This window comes from Leucopleurus acutus, assembly GCF_964270905.1.
Source record: "Leucopleurus acutus genome assembly, chromosome: 19".
NCBI lineage: Eukaryota > Metazoa > Chordata > Mammalia > Artiodactyla > Delphinidae > Leucopleurus > Leucopleurus acutus.
In genome coordinates this window covers 19,960,096-19,978,212 of record NC_139161.1, presented here as the reverse complement: position 1 = coordinate 19,978,212, position 18,117 = coordinate 19,960,096, and the positions used below count along the sequence as shown (strand labels likewise).

The window sequence follows — 18,117 nt, the reverse complement described above, 5'->3', positions numbered from 1 at the left end:
TTACGGGGAAGCCCTGAGGCCCAAGAGCCCCCATCCTGCCTCCTCCTTGCTCCCCGTCTTCTGAGGCACCGGATAGAGGGGTGCATGTCCAATACTTAGGACTCCCAAGTACCATCACCTGCGGGGACATTTTGTTTGTCCTTGGGCATCAGATCTGCCCTGTGAGTGACCGTCACACTCTGCCATATTCTTCCATAACCAGCACCTACTGGGCAATGCAGGTCATTGTTTTTATTGCTTTAATAACAGTAAATTCTTACTTCCACCGCATCCCTCACAGTTTACAGTGCACTTCTGCATCCACGCCTCCTCTATTCCTCACAGCTAAGAAGATGATCCCTGCCCCTATTTCAGAAAGAATGAAATTGCAGCTCAGAGAGGGAAGTGATTTGTATAAGGTGGCACAGCTAGTAAGAGGGCATCGCCGGGACTCACTGGGTCCTCTGACCGCCCCCCCCACACACACTCAAACAGGAGACAGGAAAAGAAGGTGTTCCCCTCCCCAGACTCCAGATTCCTGCACCTGAGCTGGGGTAGTGGAGTATTCCTGGTACGTGGGGGTGGGCTTCTCCTCGCCCAGTATCACAGTGAGCCAGCCTCTGAGTGCTGGGCCCAGACAGTGAGGTCTTGTCTCGTGGATGGGAGGACACTGTCTTTTCCTCTGAAAGAAAAATAATCTAACTCAGATCAGCCATAGCTCCTTAAAGCCTCTGCAGACATTACGGCCCCAGCAATTACCCCGGGAAAAATTATGTGGCATCACCCCGGGGTGAGGGAGGGCTGGACCCCAGCCAGCCTCTCTCTGCACCCTGACTCCCCTCCAGCAGCCCCTCAAGGGGGCTTTCCCTACGCTCTCAGGCCCAGGCCAGGCAGCAGCTGCCCCAGTCACAAATCCCTGGTTTCGGTCCAAACAGTTCCTATGAGCTCAAGGTCTGGGTGGCCGGAGCCTACTCACTAGCACCAGAAGGTGATGGCTGGGCAAGGGTGGAGGTCAAGCTCCATTTGGCTCCAGCCCAGACTGCAGACCTGGGCCCTGCCCCAGGCAGCCCGCCCGGGATGCTGTGCCAGTTTCTGTCCTTTGCCCACTGCAGGCAGACAGGCTGTCCCAGAGCCGGCCTTCCCTCCTAGGGATGGGACGATGCAGCCCAGTGGAAAGAGCCTGAGCTGGACTCCACCTCCGGGTGCGACTCAACATCTCCGAGCCAGGTTCCTGACTTAAAATCGGGCCATTTTCCCACTTACGTGAGACACTAAGAAGAGTCAAGATCATAGAGGCAGAAAGTGTAATGGTGGTTGCCGGGGGTGGGGAGAGAGAGTGAGGAGTTACGGTTTAATGGGGATCAAGTTTCCGTTTTACAAGATAGGAAGAGTTGTGAGGATGGAGGGTGACGCTTGCACGACACGCTTGCACCACAATGTGAGTGCACAGAACCGCCACAGAGCTGCGCACCGAGAAATGCGTGAGATGGTCATGTTTACGTCATGTATATTTTACCACGATAAAAAAAATAAAAAAAAAACAAAACACTGACCCCATTAACACCGGCCCCAGCTACAGGGCCACAGTGAGCATTCAGTGTCACAGGGGGAGTGGGGACCTCCATAGATGTTAGAATCTCCTCTGCTCCCCAGGGAGATGCCAGGGTCAGAGAGAGGGCATGCCCTGGGGCCTGGAGAATTCCTCATTTCTCATTTATTAGTTACATGGCGTTGAGTCATCAAGCCTCCTCTCTCCGAGCCTCAGTCTACCAATTGGAAAAATGGAAATAACTCTGACCCAGTCTGACTCACAGGGATGGAGCAAGATGACGGACCGGAAATGCTTGCAAACTGAAGTGGTCAAGATGACCAGCAGGGCTGCCCCTCCAAATCCCCTCCCCCTTCCTCTCGCTCCCTTTCCTCTATCCCAGCTGCTTCTGTCAACACAGTACCCCTAGTTTCAGCTCCCAGACTGAGACAGAAAAGTGTCCACACACACACACACATGCACACACGCACGCGCGCGCACCTGCACACAAAGGAAAGCTTTATTCCTGACACCCAGACCTGAGACCCAGTCACCAGCCCCACCTGTATGGGGCCCAGACCCCGCCTCACAGCCACATTCCAGGGGCCTCTGGGGCACAGGGGAGGGTTTCAGCTGTGACAACAGAGGCTTTCACAAACAGGGGACAAATATCTGGGCACTCCCAGCCTGGGACTGGGGGTGCAGCCAGGCCTCTGGCCTCTAGCTCCAAGGCCTCCTAAGTCAAGTGGGAGAGTGAGTCTGTAGGTGCTGACGGCCAGAGCGGAATAACTGGGGACGTGGCAGAAGGGGCTCCTGGCCCAGGGCTGCGGCAGGGGAAGTGGGAAGAGCTGGGCTCAGGGGTCACCAGCCTGTGATTTGGAGTAAGCTAATGAGGCTACCAAGCTTCATGGAAAATGGCGGAAAAAGCACCCCCTTCAGGATGAACACCAGATACGGCGGAGTCCTGAGCCTCCTTAGCGCAGGGCTGAGCACAGGAGGCAGAGCGTCCATCTGTCCCCCTAGAGACCTTCCGCCTCACTCAGCCCCCTCCCTCACACGGTCGGCCGCTGTCACAGATCCACGGGGCCTGAACAGACCCACTCAGCCTGAACCTCTCTGCTGGGGGAAGTGGGACATGTTTACCTTTAATTGGCCTCCATTCTTGGCCGCTAAGCTGTAAACCACAGGGACAGGACCATACCAACCCCAGGGCAGAGTTGTACCAGGAAGCTGGGACTTGCATTCCTTTGGGGGCCTGGGACGGGCCCCAGGCAAGCCAGTTTGGGGGTCTCTGTGGGAGGTCTGGGTCACAGCTGGGTCCTATTCCAGGCTCTGAGCCCAGGTATGGGCTGGTGGGCGTAAGGGGCTTACGCAGGGCTGCCAGGGGATGGATGGAGGTGTCAGTGCGTGCGCACACACACCCCAACGAGGGCGCCCTCTCCAGCCCTGTTCTGAGCTGGTGCCCGCCCCCTGACCCCAAAGCCCCAGTTTCTCCTTAAGTTAGGTGGAAAAACCTGTCAGGAGGAACTGCCTCAGGGGATCCCAGTCCTAGGCCTTCACACAGAGCAAGACTGGAATGTACTGAGGAAACGGCACAAGCAGTGTCATCCTAGGAGACGGGGTGCAGGGGTGGCACTGTGGGTTAAGAATCAGGAAATGTAATTCTGGTCCTAGCTCTGCCATGTAGTTGCTGTGTGGCCTTGGTCAAGTTACTTAACCTCTCTGAGCCTGCTTCCTACTCTATAGGATGCAACTCATACTACCTTTCAGGGTTGTTTGATTAAATAGCACTTAGTAGGTGCTCAGTAAACATTAATTACAGATACACAAACACACACCAACCCTTGGGGTGAGTTCAGTGGAAAGAAAACTAAATCTGGAAGCAAAAACCAGTTTCAAATCCCACCTTTGCCATGTGTTAGAACAGTTATATATACAACAACCCACCTCGCCTCTCTGAGCCTTAGTTTATCCCTCTGTAAAATGGGAGCAATGCTTATTAAACATCCTTGTTTTAGGGAACAGGTGAGATACATGAAGACCTCTGCAAAGGAATTACCGTAACAGCTGGAGTTTGTGAGCGCCCTCCCTCCCCTTTCCCGGGAAAGCGTGGACTCTGGTCCAAATGAAACCTAAACAATAAAACCTAAACAGTGCCAAGGCCTGGCACCCCCACCATGGGCTGAAATAACAAACTCAACGTCCTTCCTCCCTTGGGCCATAAAGTTTTATTGGAAGATCAGGGGGAGAGCCAGGGATAAGGGTCCCTCCCCTCCCATGCCCCTACCCAGGGGAATCCCTCTGCAGCAGAGTAGGAAGGCCAGGAGGTTGCCAGACTCAGAGGACCTTCGGGGTGGACAGGTCGTTGTAGTAGGCGTCCTGGCCCTCCAGCAGGTTTCGGTAGGTGGCGATCTCCTGCTCCAGCCGGGACTTGATGTCCATTAGGTGCTGGTACTCCTGGTTCTGCCGCTCTGTGTCGGCACGCACATCGCTCAGCTGGGCTTCGACACCACTGATCAGCGCCTGGATCTGCGCCAGCTGGGCTCCGAAGCGAGCCTCCGTTTCGGCCAGCGTGCTGTCCAGGGCAGCTTTCTGAGGGCAGGGAGAGGGAAGGAGACTCAGCAGAGCCCGGTGCCCAGCAATGGCATGGGCCCAGCCACCATCCAGGCTGCCCGAGGCCGCAAGGACACGAGTGCGCATCCCACAGGGCAGAGGGCACATACCATGCTGATCTGAGACTGCCGCTCGATCTCCAGACCCTGGAGGGTACGCCGCAGGTCGGTGACCTCCGTCTTGCTGCTCTGCAGCTGCTCCGTGTGGCCAGCGACCTCCCTGTTCAGCTCCTCGGTCTGCAGTGAGAGGAGGCAGAGGGAGTAAGCGCTGAGGCAGACCCTTGCCTGGGAGCATTAAGCCCGCTCTCCTTGCCACCTCCCCAAGGGGCACCTGCCTCCCCGTCCATACCTGGCTGGTGAACCAGGCCTCAGCATCCTTCCGGTTCTTCTCAGCCATGACCTCATATTGGCTTCTCATGTCGCTCAGGATCTTGGCTAGGTCGATGCCCGGAGCGGAGTCCACCTCCACGCTGACCTGACCACCCACCTGGCCCTTCAGGACACTGATTTCCTAGAAAGATACAGCAGAGATGGGCATGTCAGGGCCCAGAGCCTGCTGGGCCTGAGCCAGGTCACGCCCCCATCCCCCAGGCCATAGGGGTCTGGTTTTCAGGTGCAGACCTAGGAGCCAGCACTGGGGTACAGATGGGGTCACCACCATCCCCTGCTGGAACGCTTGGGAGCCACATGACACACTCAGGGCCAGGTCAAGGGTGCAGCAGATGTGGCCACGGTCAGAGGGTACAGGATAAAGAAAAGTGTCCTCAGCTCTGGGAAGCTGGGCGGGGATGGATGGGAAGCCCAGCTTGAAACCCACCTCCTCGTGATTCTTCTTCAGGTAGGCCAGCTCCTCCTTGAGGTTCTCGATCTGCATCTCCAGGTCGGTCCTGGCCAGGGTCAGCTCGTCCAGCAACCTGCGGAGGCCGTTGATGTCGGCCTCCACGCTCACGCGCAGGGCATGCTCTGTCTCGAACCTTTCGGAGGAAATAGTTGCAGTCAGGCCAGCATTTCCTCTGCACCTCTGAAGACTTCCCCACCTCCCCTGGGTTCAGGGGCCCATGGGGGATGGGGTGTGCTTCAGACCAGCTGGGGTGGGTGAGAGCAGAGTCCATTCTCCCCACGGCACTGAGCCCCATAAGGGCCTGAGATTGCCCCCCGCCCCTGCCCTGGCTTCTGCAGCCCCCAAGGCACAGACACTCACTTGGTTCGAAAGTCATCTGCAGCCAAACGAGCGTTGTCGATCTGCAGGACCATCCTGGAATTCTCAACGGTGGCACCAAGAATCTGGAAGGCGGAAGGCAGGAGGTTAGCACCAGTTCGTACATGGGCACCGTCCACCCACTTTCTTCCCAGAGGAGAGAGAAGAGCAAAGGAGTGTGTGTGCCTGTGTGCCTCCACCGCCTGGAGACCAAAGCCTCAGCCACCCCAGGCTGCCCAACAGCCTGCTCTCTGGGAGGCCTTGGAATGGGTCCAGGCCCAGGAGCTGGAGCGGGAGAAACTACCGCCAGGGAGGCTGAGCCGGGGGGAAACAGCAAGGGCAGGGAGGTAAGCCTGGGGGGAAAAGTCTCCACCACCTGCACCCAGGGAAACTCTAAATGCTCGTAGGGAGGCAACTTCGAGTGATCCGCAAACCAGATGCAGGGAGCACAGGGGTGGGCTGTGGTCTGACCCCTACTCAAAGCACCTTCTGCCTTCGGGGAAGGGAAAGCGCTCTGTCGAGCATCTATTATGTGCCGACACTTTGTGCCTCCTCTTTGAGGCAAAGTGTATTCCCTTGTGTGGGTCACAGTTTATAAAAAAGTTTGAAAGCACTACGCTTGTTGTTTACACCTCTAGCTCTCCCTCATCTACGGGTCTGGTCTAGGCCCCTGGCACCCAGCAGCACTCCAGGCACAGGGTGGGCCCTGGCCTACGCTGTGGGGACTGTGCGTTTGGAGACCCAACGTGTGAGGCTGTTAAATGTCCCACTGGCTTCTGAAACATTTCTTCGGGACCGAGATCCCAGCTCTGAGGCGTTCCCTGTGGGCAGAGACCAAGCCCCACCCTGAAGGACCCTGAGGGCCTCCCAGCAAGAGGCTGTAGCAGGGACTTGGGGTCTCCACCCACACGGCACGGGGCCTCTCCACAGAGGTCTTCACAAGCTCAGCATTCGTCTCTCCTTTACCCAGTCCGGGGGCCACAGCATATGTCCCTCCTTGCCCAGGGGCCAGAGTTAGCCTCTCCCATTCCTCCTAGAGCTCCTCGAAGTCCCCAGTGGCCCCCTGGGCGGGGGAGGGGCTTCAGCCTCTGCGTGATGGAAACCAGACCCGCCCGGCGGGAGACAAGGAATGCAGAGGGCCTCACACCGGGGGCAGCAGAAGGCAGGTCTGGCCCGGCGAGAACCAGATTCCTCCCTGGCCAAACTCTTGCATTTCCCTGTTGCACAGCGACTCAGGTCCAGACCTCAGGGCAGCCCACAGCGCGCCCCATCTCTTCCCCCTCCTTCCTCCCCCCTTTCCCAGGCCTAGCCGACCGGCGCGCCTTCTTCCTCCCGCCCTCCAGTCCCCCCACATTAACCCGCTCCCCCCAACCAGGCCTCCACTTCCTGCCCCGTGGTCCTGCCCCTCCTCACCGGCCGGCTTCCCTCCGCCCCACCCTGCGGGCCCTCCCCCATCCTAACCCTCGCTCCCGCCCCGGCCGGGAGGTGGCTCTGGAGCCCGCCGCCCCCGCCTCGGGCCTCACCCCGCCCGCGGGGCTGGGTATTCGCGACAGGTGCACTTCCCGCGGCCGGGCCGCCTCCCACCTGGTCCCGCAGGGCCCCGATGGTCTTGAAGTAGTGGCTGTAGTCGCGGGCGGGCCCGGGCCCCTGCTTCTGGTACCAGTCGCGGATCTTCACCTCCAAGTCGCCGTTGGCCTCCTCCAGGGCGCGCACCTTCTCCAGGTAGGAGGCCAGGCGGTCGTTGAGGTTCTGCATGGTGAGCTTCTCGTTGCCCGCCAGCAGCCCGTCGGAGCCGGCCAGGGCGCCCGCATAGCCGCCGCCGTAGCCCCCGGAGGAGGACGAGGACACGAAGCGGGCGGAGGACACCGACACGCCGCGGCCACCCGAGCCCCCGTGGATGCTGGGCGCGCGGAAGGCGCCTCCCACCCCGAAGCGCATGGAGCCGCTGCCCAGACCCCCGAAGGAAGAGGTGGCCGACGACTGGCGATAGCTGTAGGAAGTCATGGCGAAGGAGGACGCGGGCGACACCGGTCGGAGTGGCTGCAGTCGGCAAGAGGAGTGGCGAGGCCCTCACCTGGCGCCTTTTATGCCCGGGGTTGGGCGGGGGAGGGGGGACGGTGTCGGGCGGATTTCTGAGGGCCCAGGAATTTGCAGGCTCCTGAGAGCAAATACGGGCGCTCTCCCCATTGGTCAGTTCCTGGCGGCTCTGCTTCCGACTCTCCCCTCCCTGGGACCAGAGGCTCCCGCCCTCCGGAGAGCTGCCCCACACCAGCCCACTCAGATGCCCAGCCACACACCCCGCTGGCACACTCGTTCGGATATTCACCCCCATCACACGTACACTTAGACATCCCCGCAGTTCACATGCTGGCCCTCCCCCATTAAGATCACCCAGAGTTTGACACCCCCCAGGAATTACAGTTTTTCTGAGAGTACACGACGAGACGTCAGCCCCCCACCCCGTGATCCCTCACTCAGAGTCCCCCCATCACATTCTGAGCCCCTTCCTTGTGATCAAAATTAACCCCCCCAAAGTACATTCACTTGATTCCTACACCCCACTGGGAATTACAGTCTCTCAGAACCTGCCCCTTGGGGATCACCCACACCCTGACCCCCCCTCAGTCCCCCACATGAGGTGCTCTGAGCTGCAACTTCCCAGGCCTCCTGAGACAAAGCCGCCCCACCCTGCTGTGGCCATACAAAGCCCCAAGGTGACAATAGGCTCCTGGGAACAGCTGCTGGGAGGGGTTCTGCAGCGGGACTGTAAAAGGCACCTTCAGAATCCCGAGCTCAAGCCGGAGATCCACCTGGGAGCTGAACCCCCGACTCAGTACTCTCACCAACCATCCACCCATGCCCACCCCCAACCAGGACAACCCTCTACCCTCCAACCCCAAAAGCATGCATTCGATGCAGACTTACTGAAGTGATGCTGTAGTGAGGCATCTGAGCCTAAGGGAGGTGAGTAACTCGCCCATGAGACTTTTTTTTTTGTGTGTGGTACGCGGGCCTCTCACTGTTGTGGCCTCTCCCGTTGTGGAGCACAGGCTCCGGACACGCAGGCTCAGCGGCCATGGCTCACGGACCCAGCCGCTCCGCGGCATGTGGGATCCTCCCGGACCGGGGCACGAACCCACGTCCCCTGCATCGGCAGGTGGACTCTCAACCACTGCGCCACCAGGGAAGCCCGCCCATGAGACTTTTAGCACCTGCCGCCCAGAGACAGGATGGAATCCCTACCCCCTTGTGAGCATCTCCAAGGAGGGTGTCAGAGGCTGAATCCTCCTGTGCCTAACAGTCCTGTCCTAGTACATGGATGAATGACTGGATTGCTAGGGAGGGCGCCCACACGCAAGGTGGAGAGTTTCGATAACAGAGGAAGGGGTCCCTCCGCTCCATACACAGCCCCCAGCCCCGTTCTTCATCCAGCTCAGTAACTCCACCCACCTTTATGATCGCCTTGGAGGCCCCCCTGCCAGACACTGCAGGGTCCTGAAGCAGCCTCACCCCAGTTCCTGTCCGCAGGGACCTCACACCTCCTCAGAACTGTCCCCGCAGTTCCTTTGCATCCTTATGTCAAAGCAGCCACCCAATCTCAGGACAGAGGCCCGGTGCCCTTTTGACAGGGTGGTAGGGAGATCGGTCAGTTATTCTCAGTTTCCTGTGAAACCTTAGGCCTCCTCTCTGCATATTATCACCTGGGTCACCTGTGGCTAAATGAAGACTTGTCCCCAGCCTCTGAAACCTGTCCCCAATAAACTGTCTTCTGGCCACCAATGGATCCAGGAACAGGGGCACCAAACCCCCCCTACACACACACACACACACACACACACACACACACACACACACACACACACACACACCCATAACCCACCAGGAGCAGCCCCAAGCCACTAGGAAAGCCAGCCTGAGGCTGTTCAAACTAGTGAATCAGACCTGCAAGTGGGTCCCGGGGCTCCGAGGGGGAAGGAGCTTCAAGGCTGGCCCTGCAATCAGGGTGTGGCTGGGCTTTCACAAAGGTTGTAGCTGCCAGGGCTGATCTGACGTGAGTCACTATTTGGCCTGAAGGAGGAGGCCTGCTCCTGGTAGGGGAAGGGGGAGATGGGCCAGATGGTTGCTAGCACACCAAGCCCCAGCTGGAACCTCTGCTTCTGTGGCCTGATAGGAGAGTTTGGGAAGGGACTTTGCATTAGGAAACAAAGAATAGGACCAGCAGTTCTCCTCCAGATTAACGGGTTGTGAGTTCACTAAACTTCAGAAGAGCTTAGAGTCCCAGCCCCCTACCCCAAAGCCATAAGAACAACTGACTGCAGGGAAGTACCATTTACAAAGCCTTTTCAGATCTCATTGGATCCCCAAAGCAGCCCAGTGGAAAAGGTATTCTTATGCCCATTTTACAGATGAGGAAACAGAAGCTTCGAGATGGACAGCCAGGAGTGTCAGATTCTGGCTTCCAGCCTCTTAACCCTCAGCCCCATGGCCTGGGGTCCTGAGTGCAACAGAGGCTGCACTCTCCCTTCCAAGGAAGTCCCAGCTCCAAAATGACTCCTTTGAGTCTCTTCCCCCCAAATCCTAGGCTAACCCCAAAGACAGTCCCCTGCTCCCACTCTCTGGCCAGAACAATGCCTAGCACCTTCCACCGTGAGTTGTGTGGCTTTTAAACACTTCTCTGGCACATCTGCCCCCCACCGCCCCACCCCCAGAGACGGAACTGAGGAATCAAGCTGCGGTAAACAGGTAAACAGACTGCCCACGAGCAGAGTCCTTGATCTGCCCCTGGCTGAGTGAGGGCAAGAACTTGTAGAACCTGATCGGAGTAGCTCCTTTCCCAAGTCCTGATCTCCAGCCTGGGGACCCACAGTCTGCAGAGGAGGGGCACACAGGGTCAGGAGTGATGAAAAGGGAATGTTTGAGCATGAAAGGATCCCGGAGAGGAAAGTGCCCAGCCTTCCCCTGACTTGTTGCTGCAGAGCCGCAGCCCCACGACATCCTTGTGGGAAAGGGGGGCCGCTGTCAGATAGGATCAGAAACACTGCTGTCCCCACTCCCTTTTGGAAATTCACAATGCATGGTACTAAAGGCTGTGAGAACCTCAGTCCTTCATCTGTAAAAGAGGCATAATAATCATAATAACAATCTAGTTCCTGGAGTTGTTTCAGTGGTTAGATAGGTGCTAATTAGATAGATAGTGATGTACTATTTAATAACAATGTAACACAATAAATACTTATCATTTGATTGTATATAATGTATTATATACATGTAAGTATTATATTAAGTATTATTATTTAACTTCATTTAATCAGCAGTTCCAAAATATACGGGACCATGGCGTCTTTTGTCAGGTAATGCCTATTAATAATCCATATATCACAAGAAAAGCTGGTCCAGTCCAAGGAAGCTCAGAGAGGTAAAGTGACTCTCCTGAGGTCACATGGCTAACTTGTGTCCAAATCCTGAGGCCAACGGTTCTCTCTGCATCTCCACCTGGACCCACCCTAGAAGCTTCTTACACTAGAGCAAATGCAGATTGCAGTTCCCAGAGGGGAGGGATTCAAGGTAGGGGAGTTTTCATCATCCCTGAGGAAATGAAATAGTGGTTGGGGACCACTGGAAAGAAGTGAGAGTCCTAGTCCCTGGGTAGAACGAAATGGTGTGACTATGACAATAAGGGCGACGATGATATGACAAAGGTGAAAATGATGACAGCCAGCATCTACTGGACCAGCCTCTAGGTTAAACACTTTGTATACATTATCTCAACTAATCCTGTGACTTAAAGTATTATCATCCCCATTTTATAGACCAAAAAACTGAGGCTCAAAATGGTTACTAACTTGACCAAAGTCACACAAGTAAATAGTGGACCCAGGATTCAAGCCCAGATCTTTAACTCCCGAAAGCTGTAGTCCCAACCACTAACGCTGTCCCTCCTCTCATGAGTTGGGGGTTAAGGTGATTTCTTCCACTGGTCTGGAGAAAGGGTCGTCAAGTTGGGAAAGGCATAGCGTCACCTGCCAAGGTCCCAACTTGTCCTCCCTGCTTGGATACACAAGTATCTGTTTGGTCAGCCAGTGGGTCATACAAACAAGATTCAAAGTTCAGCCTTGAAGAGGAGATGGGCTCATGTATGTAAACAGAAGTGATCAGCTGGAGGACAGAAAGGAAAAGGATGCAAGACTTCATGGACTTGCCTGTCATGTAAATTGGTAACCCTTCCCTAAGCAACATCCCCTTCCTAAGGACCATCAGCACAAGATGCTCAGCTATCAATACTTTCTCACTCGCTCCTCCATTCAGCAAAAGTGTATCAAGTCCTATCCCCTATTTGCCAGGCAAGATGCTAGATGCTGGGATACAGAAGTAAATACAAGCCTTTCCTGCCTCTAAGAAGCTGACAGTCTGGCAGGGGATTATGGAGACATTTCGTTTTGATTAAATGTGGTAGATTGAATACCCACATTCATTTTTGCACCTTCCTAAAACCCTGTTAAGCTGACAGTAAAGGACTATTTTAAAAGAATAAAAGAAGAGACAACAGAAGATGATAAATGGCCACAAAAAATTTTAAAGCTCGAAAATGGTAACTAAAAGCAGACGAGGAAGCTGAGACCTAGGGCTCGGGAGCATAGGGAAGGGACAGAGGAGGGGAGGGCAGGAAATTCACAGAAGCACGAAGATTCTCAACACAAAACCCAGAAGCTCGGGAATTGGGGCACCAGGGACCCTGAAAGGAGAAGTAGAAGATGCAACTCTGAACAGGGCTAGCTAGAAGTTTCTATAAACAGCACCAAGTTAACTGGAAAGAATAGATGTACACGGATATGTATAACTGAATCACTCTGCTGTACACCTGAAACTAACACAACATTGTTAATCAACTATACTCCAATATAAAATTAAAATTAAAAAATAAAGTAGGAGTTGGGAAATTATGACCCATGGGCAAAAAAAAAACCCCAAAACCCAGCACCAATTTCCCCTCCCAGCCCAATCAAGGGCAACAAGGAGAAGATGGGAGATTCGCTCTTCCCCATTAGACTGGAAAATTACAAAGTTTGATAACGTCAAGTGCTGGGGAAGATGTGGGCAAATGAACTCCCACAGGCACATTAGCGGGAGGCAAGTTGCAGTCGCCACTTTGCAGGGCGATTTGTCTGTGTCTTTCTTTCAAAAATTCCACACACCCTGCAAGCCCCAGTTCCACTCTTCTGCATTTACCCCAAAGAACCCTTGTTCATATATTCAGGGAGGCATATAAAAAGATACTCTCTGAAGCATCATTTGTAATAAAGGAAAGACGGAAACAACAACAGGTAGGGAGACAGTTGAGTGAACTATGTAACATTCACATGGCGGGAGAAGAATTAAACAGAATGAGTCGTGTCGATATTTAGTCACGTGAAGAATCTTAAAGAACCAGCTGCTGGGTAAAATAAAAGCAGCGGGAGAGCAATACATATAATTAATGCTGACATACACTTAAAAGATGATATTTCTACAAGTGCATATGAATATGCACGTAAGCACATAAATAAGGAAGGAAACACACCAGACTGACAACAGAGATTTCCTTGGAGAGAAGCTGATTGAAGGATAGTAGTCAGGGGAACCAAGGCTTGTCTCTGCTATTCTAATTTTTTTTTTTTTTTTTTTTTTTTGCGGTACGCGGGCCTCTCACTGTTGTGGCCTCTCCCGTTGCGGAGCACAGGCTTCGGAAGCACTGGCTCAGCAGCCGTGGCTCACGGGCCCAGCCACTCTGCGACATGTGGGATCTTCCCGGACTGGGGCACGAACCCGTGTCCCCTGCAGCGGCAGGCAGACTCTCAACCACTGCGCCACCAGAGAAGCCCTGCTATTTTAATTTTTACAACAAGAATGTATTTACGTATTACTAGTTAATTAAAAATGATTAATTGCTAATTAAAAATAATTTCTTAGGAAACACTATATGATGGACATTTATAACTGGCCATATTTAATCCAGTAAATCCCTCTTCCCCTCCCTGTACCCACAACACAGACCTCTGTGTCCCCACTCATACACTCTGACATTCTAGTCTTGGGTTAGGAAAGGAGAGAGGAAGTTTTGGAAAGAGGAGCAGTAGATGTGGGGAGAAAAGAGCCCCCCGCAAAAGGTTTCTAGGCTCCTGCCCCTACCCCTGGGTCCTTTGCTCTGATTTCCCTCTTTATGAAGCAAGAAGGTGAGAAGGGAAAAGAAGAGAAGGCGACAGAACTTTTCTTTTCTTTTTTTTTTTTTTTGGCCACACCACGTGGCATGCAGCATCTTAGTTCCCCGACCAGGGATCGAACCCATGCCCCCTGCATTGGAAGCACGGGAAGTCCCATGACAGAACATTTCAAGAGGGACTTGGAAAGAGTCTGGGTGCAGGAGGGCTCCTTCAGCTCGGATAACTTGACCCGGGGGTGGGGGGGGGCAAGGTCCCTTCTGTTCTGGTTCCCCAAGGATTGGAAGCCTTAGGAATATCCGGTGTCATCCTCTGGCAGGGACCTGGGGGTTCTCACGACGGGCAGCCAGCCTCCCCATGTAGTGCACGTGGACAGGTGGGCTGGAGCTGGAGTGACCCCCGCCTGAGCCTGCAACCAGCAGCCACCTTGAGAGCACATGGGAGACATTTGTGAGGGAGTTTCTAGCGGTGCTGGAGGGAGTAGCCACTTATGGGCCACCATCCTGAAGCTGTTGAGCCAGGCTTTCCTGGTGGCACAGTGGTTAAGAATCGGCCTGCTAATGCAGGGGACACGGGTTCGAGCCCTGGTCTGGGAAGATCCCACATGCCGCGGAGCAACTAAGCCTGTGCGCCACAACTACTGAGCCTGCACTCTAGAGCTCGCGAGCCACATCTACTGAGCCCACGTGCCACATCTACTGAAGTCCATGTGCTCTAGAGCCCATGCTCTGCAACAAAAGAAGCCACTGCCATGAGAAGCCCACCCACTGCAACAAAGAGTAGCCCTTGCTCTCCGCAACTAGAGAAAGCCCGCGCTCAGCAACGAAGACCCAACACAGCCAAAAAAAATCGTAAACGAAAAATAAAAATAAATTTATTAAAAAAAAAAATATATATATATATATAACTATTGAACCAGTAGGCATATGGACCTCATACAAATCAGCATAATCGGGTGTGTGGGTGCTGGGAATTCCCACGCAGCAGCGGGCAGGCGGGGAGGGGGGCAAAGGGAGGGAGCCCTCATTTCTGCCTGGGAGCAAGATGTTTCACAGAGGCACCACCCTTGAGCAAGAGGCTGAAAGACCTGTTGGTGTTTATCAGGCAGAAGATCCTGGGAGAGTGGGATCGCTGGGGCCAGCTCGGGAGCCATTGGACATTCAGTTCAGTTGGGGGCATGTGGGGGAGGGGCGAAGCCAGGGGAGAAATCGCAGGGGCTGTAACTCTCAGCCAAAGGGTTGATTTATCCTGAAGACAGTGGAAAGTCATTTCAACCAGGGATGTGATGTGGTCAATTTCATAGTTTAGAAATTGCCGTGGGTTCCACGCGTTGAATGGGTTGGTAGGATGAGCGAGGCATGGCCAGGGGTGGGGAGACCAGGTTAGGTCTGTTGAGATAGAACCCGTTGGGGCTAAAGAGGGCCTGGACTTAGTCCCAGGATTGATGATGCAGAGTAAAGGATGGAGACAAGAAATGGCTGAAGCTTGTTCAGGCCAGGTGGGTGGTGTCACGGGGACCGAGGCTCTGCGGCAACTCAAGTGACCCAGTGCGGCTGTCACTTCCCACGAGTGGGAACCCAGGGAAGGTGGGACACAGCAGGCTGACCCAGGATGACCCCAGGTGTTCCTCTTAGAGTCCCCCAGGGAGGAAAAACCAGCCTGACAGGAAAGGGACCAAGCATGGGGGAGGGGAGGGAGCACTGAGTCCTGGGGAACTGCCCCAGGTCCAGACCAGTGGGGGAGGGAGAGGGTCAGCCTCCCCCAAAGTGCCACATTCCACGCCCCAGGGAGACAGGACTGGCCTCTCCCTGCCCCGCCCCTCCCACAGGGCTGAGTGTACGTGACCAGGTTCAGCTCCTCTCCATACAGGCAGGGCCCTGGCCGGCCACTTAGCCAGGGGTACCTCTCTCTGCCTCTGCCCTGATTCTGGGCTACTTGGGCCCCATTCAGATTCCTGCGCCAAACCTTGGCCCGTACCACGTGAGCTGGGGCATGGGGAGGGCCAGACACAGGACAGAGAGAAAGAAAAATGTCCCGTGTCTGCCCTGATTTCCTAGAGCCCACCGTGGTCCCCCGAGTGGACTTCTGCTAACTTCCCTCCCACCAGCATCCTCAAGGGAACCGGCGCTTCCTCCCTCAGGGGCAGAGGCTCTAGCATGTGGGATCCTTTCCATGTCAAAACTGATCTGATCCTGTGAACCCTACAGAGCCCTTGCTGACCTCCCCACAGCAGGGTTCCTGTCCAGGAACTGAAACTGTCTTCCTCAAAATCAGGTGTGGCTCCTGGACTCAAGCTATCTCAGCATTTTCACCAAACACCTGTTGTGCACCAGAGGCTGACCCTAGGCCGTGAGGGCCACATCCCTGCCCTCCAGGAGGGAAGCAGGCCCTTCCGCTGGCCTGGAGCATCCTCCCTTCTCACCTGCCTCCTTTACCTGGATGCCAGTAACTCAAGTCCCTCTTTCAGCGCTCAGCTTGGGCATCACCTCCTCTGGGACGTCTGCATGATCCACTCAGGCTGGGCCAGTTTTTCCCAGCCTCCCCGGCCCCAGGCCCCGGATTCGCCCCATCAAATGCCCTGGCTCTGTCTCCCCAGCTAGACAGAGCTTCCCCTCTGCATCTAGCCCCAGGCCAACACCTGCACTAGTAAATGCTTAATAATTATTTGCTGGAAAAGATGAAAAAAAAGGGAGAAGACCTTTTTCGTTTTCATTCGACCAATAATTACAGATCACCCTCTATGTGCCAGTCACCTTCTAGACTCTGGGCTTCTAGAACAAAACAGTCAAAATCTCCCTGCTCTCCTGAGCTTTCATGCTGGGCTTCTGCCAGCTTTCACACTGGCAGACAGTGTGATTCTAGGAGTGAAGGGCACCCGGGGAGAAGCAAAGAAGGGAAGGAGTGAAGGGCGTTGGGGGGCATGGAAGAGAGGCCCCTGAGGAGGTGGCACGTGGACAGAGACCTGAGAGAGGCGAAGGAGCCTCCAGATCCCCGGGGACCGGGCTGAGGGCACAGCAGAGGCAGACTCCCTGAGGAAGAATGCCCGGAGCTGAGAAGCGTATACCAGGGGCGGTGTGCAGGAGGGGAGTCCTGGAGGAGGCCAGGCACACAGGCCAGCAGTCTTCCTAGGGAGCTGGGCTTTATACTGAGAGTAAAGGGACCTTGATCGGAGGAGCCCTGGCATCCCTGTGGCCGCTTTCCAGATCACAGACCAGGAGCTAAGGAGGAAGCTGGAGATCTGATAAGAGACTCTGACAAAAGTCCAGGCAGGAGAAGCTGGGGGCTGGATTCAAGGAGATGTGAGAGGTTGGTGAGAAGTGGCTTGACGCAGAGGCTACGGGTGGAGCTGATGGAGTCACGAGGAGCACGAGGGAAGGACAGGAATCTAGGATGGCTCCTAGCTTGGGGCCGGAGCCTGGCATCTGCACTGCAGTCTGGACCCGTGGTTTATCCGATTCCGCCCCCCACCCCGAGAAGGTCAGTGGTTCCCCCCCGCCCCCGCAGGGTCATCCCTGGATCCGCTTTGGATGAAGTCCAGAACTAGGTTCTAATTGGGTTCTACTCACTAAGCACTCCCTGTGCCCACGTCTGCCAGCGCTGATGCCCACTGAGGGAGGGGGAAAGACAAAGGCTGTGTCCACACAGGCCCTGCCCACAAGGAGCCCACAGTCAGGGCCAGGAGTTGGGAGGTGACTTCTGACCAGAACCTGCGTTTTTCAAAATCTCAACAGAGCAACAGTGAACGTGTATCACCTCTATAATCTGGGACGGAAGGTGTTCACATGTTTTCAATTCTGAATTGCCCTAGGCGTCAGTGGCCTCAGTAGGGCAAGTGCAGCCCAGCAGACTGGGGGAGGGGTGATCAGGTTGGCCAAGCTCCGGGAAAAAGAGCTACTTCCCCAGGGAGGAGGGCAGATGGAAGGGTGTGTGTTGGGGGGGCGGGTACATTCTTGAGGGCAGCTGGAATTCAGAGCCCTCTGGAGACAGAATGCTGAGCCTTGACCCTCCTGGCCCTTCCTGGCTCCTCTCAGCTCTTCCTGGCCTCTCCTGGCTCCAGCCGGCTGCAGGATAAACATTCATTAAGTAGAAACCGCAAAGAATCCCAGAACAAGGTGGGCTGCCGGAAGCGGGGAACAAAGGAGGGCTCCAGGTCTGGGGTGTGCTGGGGGAGAAGCCCTTTGCCCACAGAAGTAATGACTGAGGCCCCGTCCTCTGCCAGGGGCCTTGTATCCAACAGGCATTTTGGTCAGCCAACAGTCGATTGGGAAGGAAAATGCGCCCCGCCCCAGACAAACACACACACACACCATTAATGGAGGACAAAACCTCATTGGCTCCCTTGGGTACTTCACTGCTATTCCAGACAGGACCTATGGGATGCCAGCCCCAGCCCTCACCGGTGCCTGGGGCACCCAAGCACCAGGCCTGAGGCCTTCCAGGTGCCACCAGGGAAGCTGGGGAATCAGCTCTGGAGCCACAGGGCCAGGAAGCCCTCCAGCCACCCTGGCCTGAGCCCCAGCCCTGTCCAGTGGAATGTGCTGGGGTTGGGGGGGGCGGGGACTTCCTTTGCAGGCCTGGTCTGGGATTAGGGCAGGAGCCTGAGGA

General features: G+C 55.4%; 1 protein-coding gene across 2 annotated transcripts; it reads right to left on the bottom strand.

The window, feature by feature from the left end:
• Positions 1-3,728: 3,728 nt before the first annotated feature.
• LOC309975761 (keratin, type I cytoskeletal 19) lies at positions 3,729-17,127 on the bottom strand. Of its 2 annotated transcripts, none has more exons than XM_082860991.1 (6): positions 17,079-17,127; positions 5,321-5,403; positions 4,937-5,093; positions 4,469-4,630; positions 4,231-4,356; positions 3,729-4,099 (listed from the first exon to the last, which is right to left on the bottom strand). In XM_082860991.1, the coding sequence occupies exons 2-6, from the start codon at positions 5,371-5,373 to the stop codon at positions 3,845-3,847; spliced, it is 753 nt and encodes a 250-aa protein (XP_082717117.1). In that variant the 5' UTR covers positions 5,374-5,403; positions 17,079-17,127; the 3' UTR covers positions 3,729-3,844. The 2 variants fall into 2 exon arrangements, with proteins under 2 accessions (XP_082717117.1, XP_082717116.1); XM_082860990.1 differs by lacking the exon at positions 17,079-17,127 and adding an exon at positions 6,902-7,358.
• Positions 17,128-18,117: the final 990 nt, after the last annotated feature.

Coding starts and splice junctions, on each gene's coding strand:
- LOC309975761 (XM_082860990.1), bottom strand. CDS start 7,321: ATGACTTCCTACAGCTATCGCCAGTCGTCGGCCACCTCTTCCTTCGGG. Junction 4,631..4,936: donor TGAAGAAGAATCACGAGGAG/GTGGGTTTCAAG, acceptor GTATCTTTCTAG/GAAATCAGTGTCCTGAAGGG. Junction 4,100..4,230: donor GGCAGTCTCAGATCAGCATG/GTATGTGCCCTC, acceptor CCCTGCCCTCAG/AAAGCTGCCCTGGACAGCAC.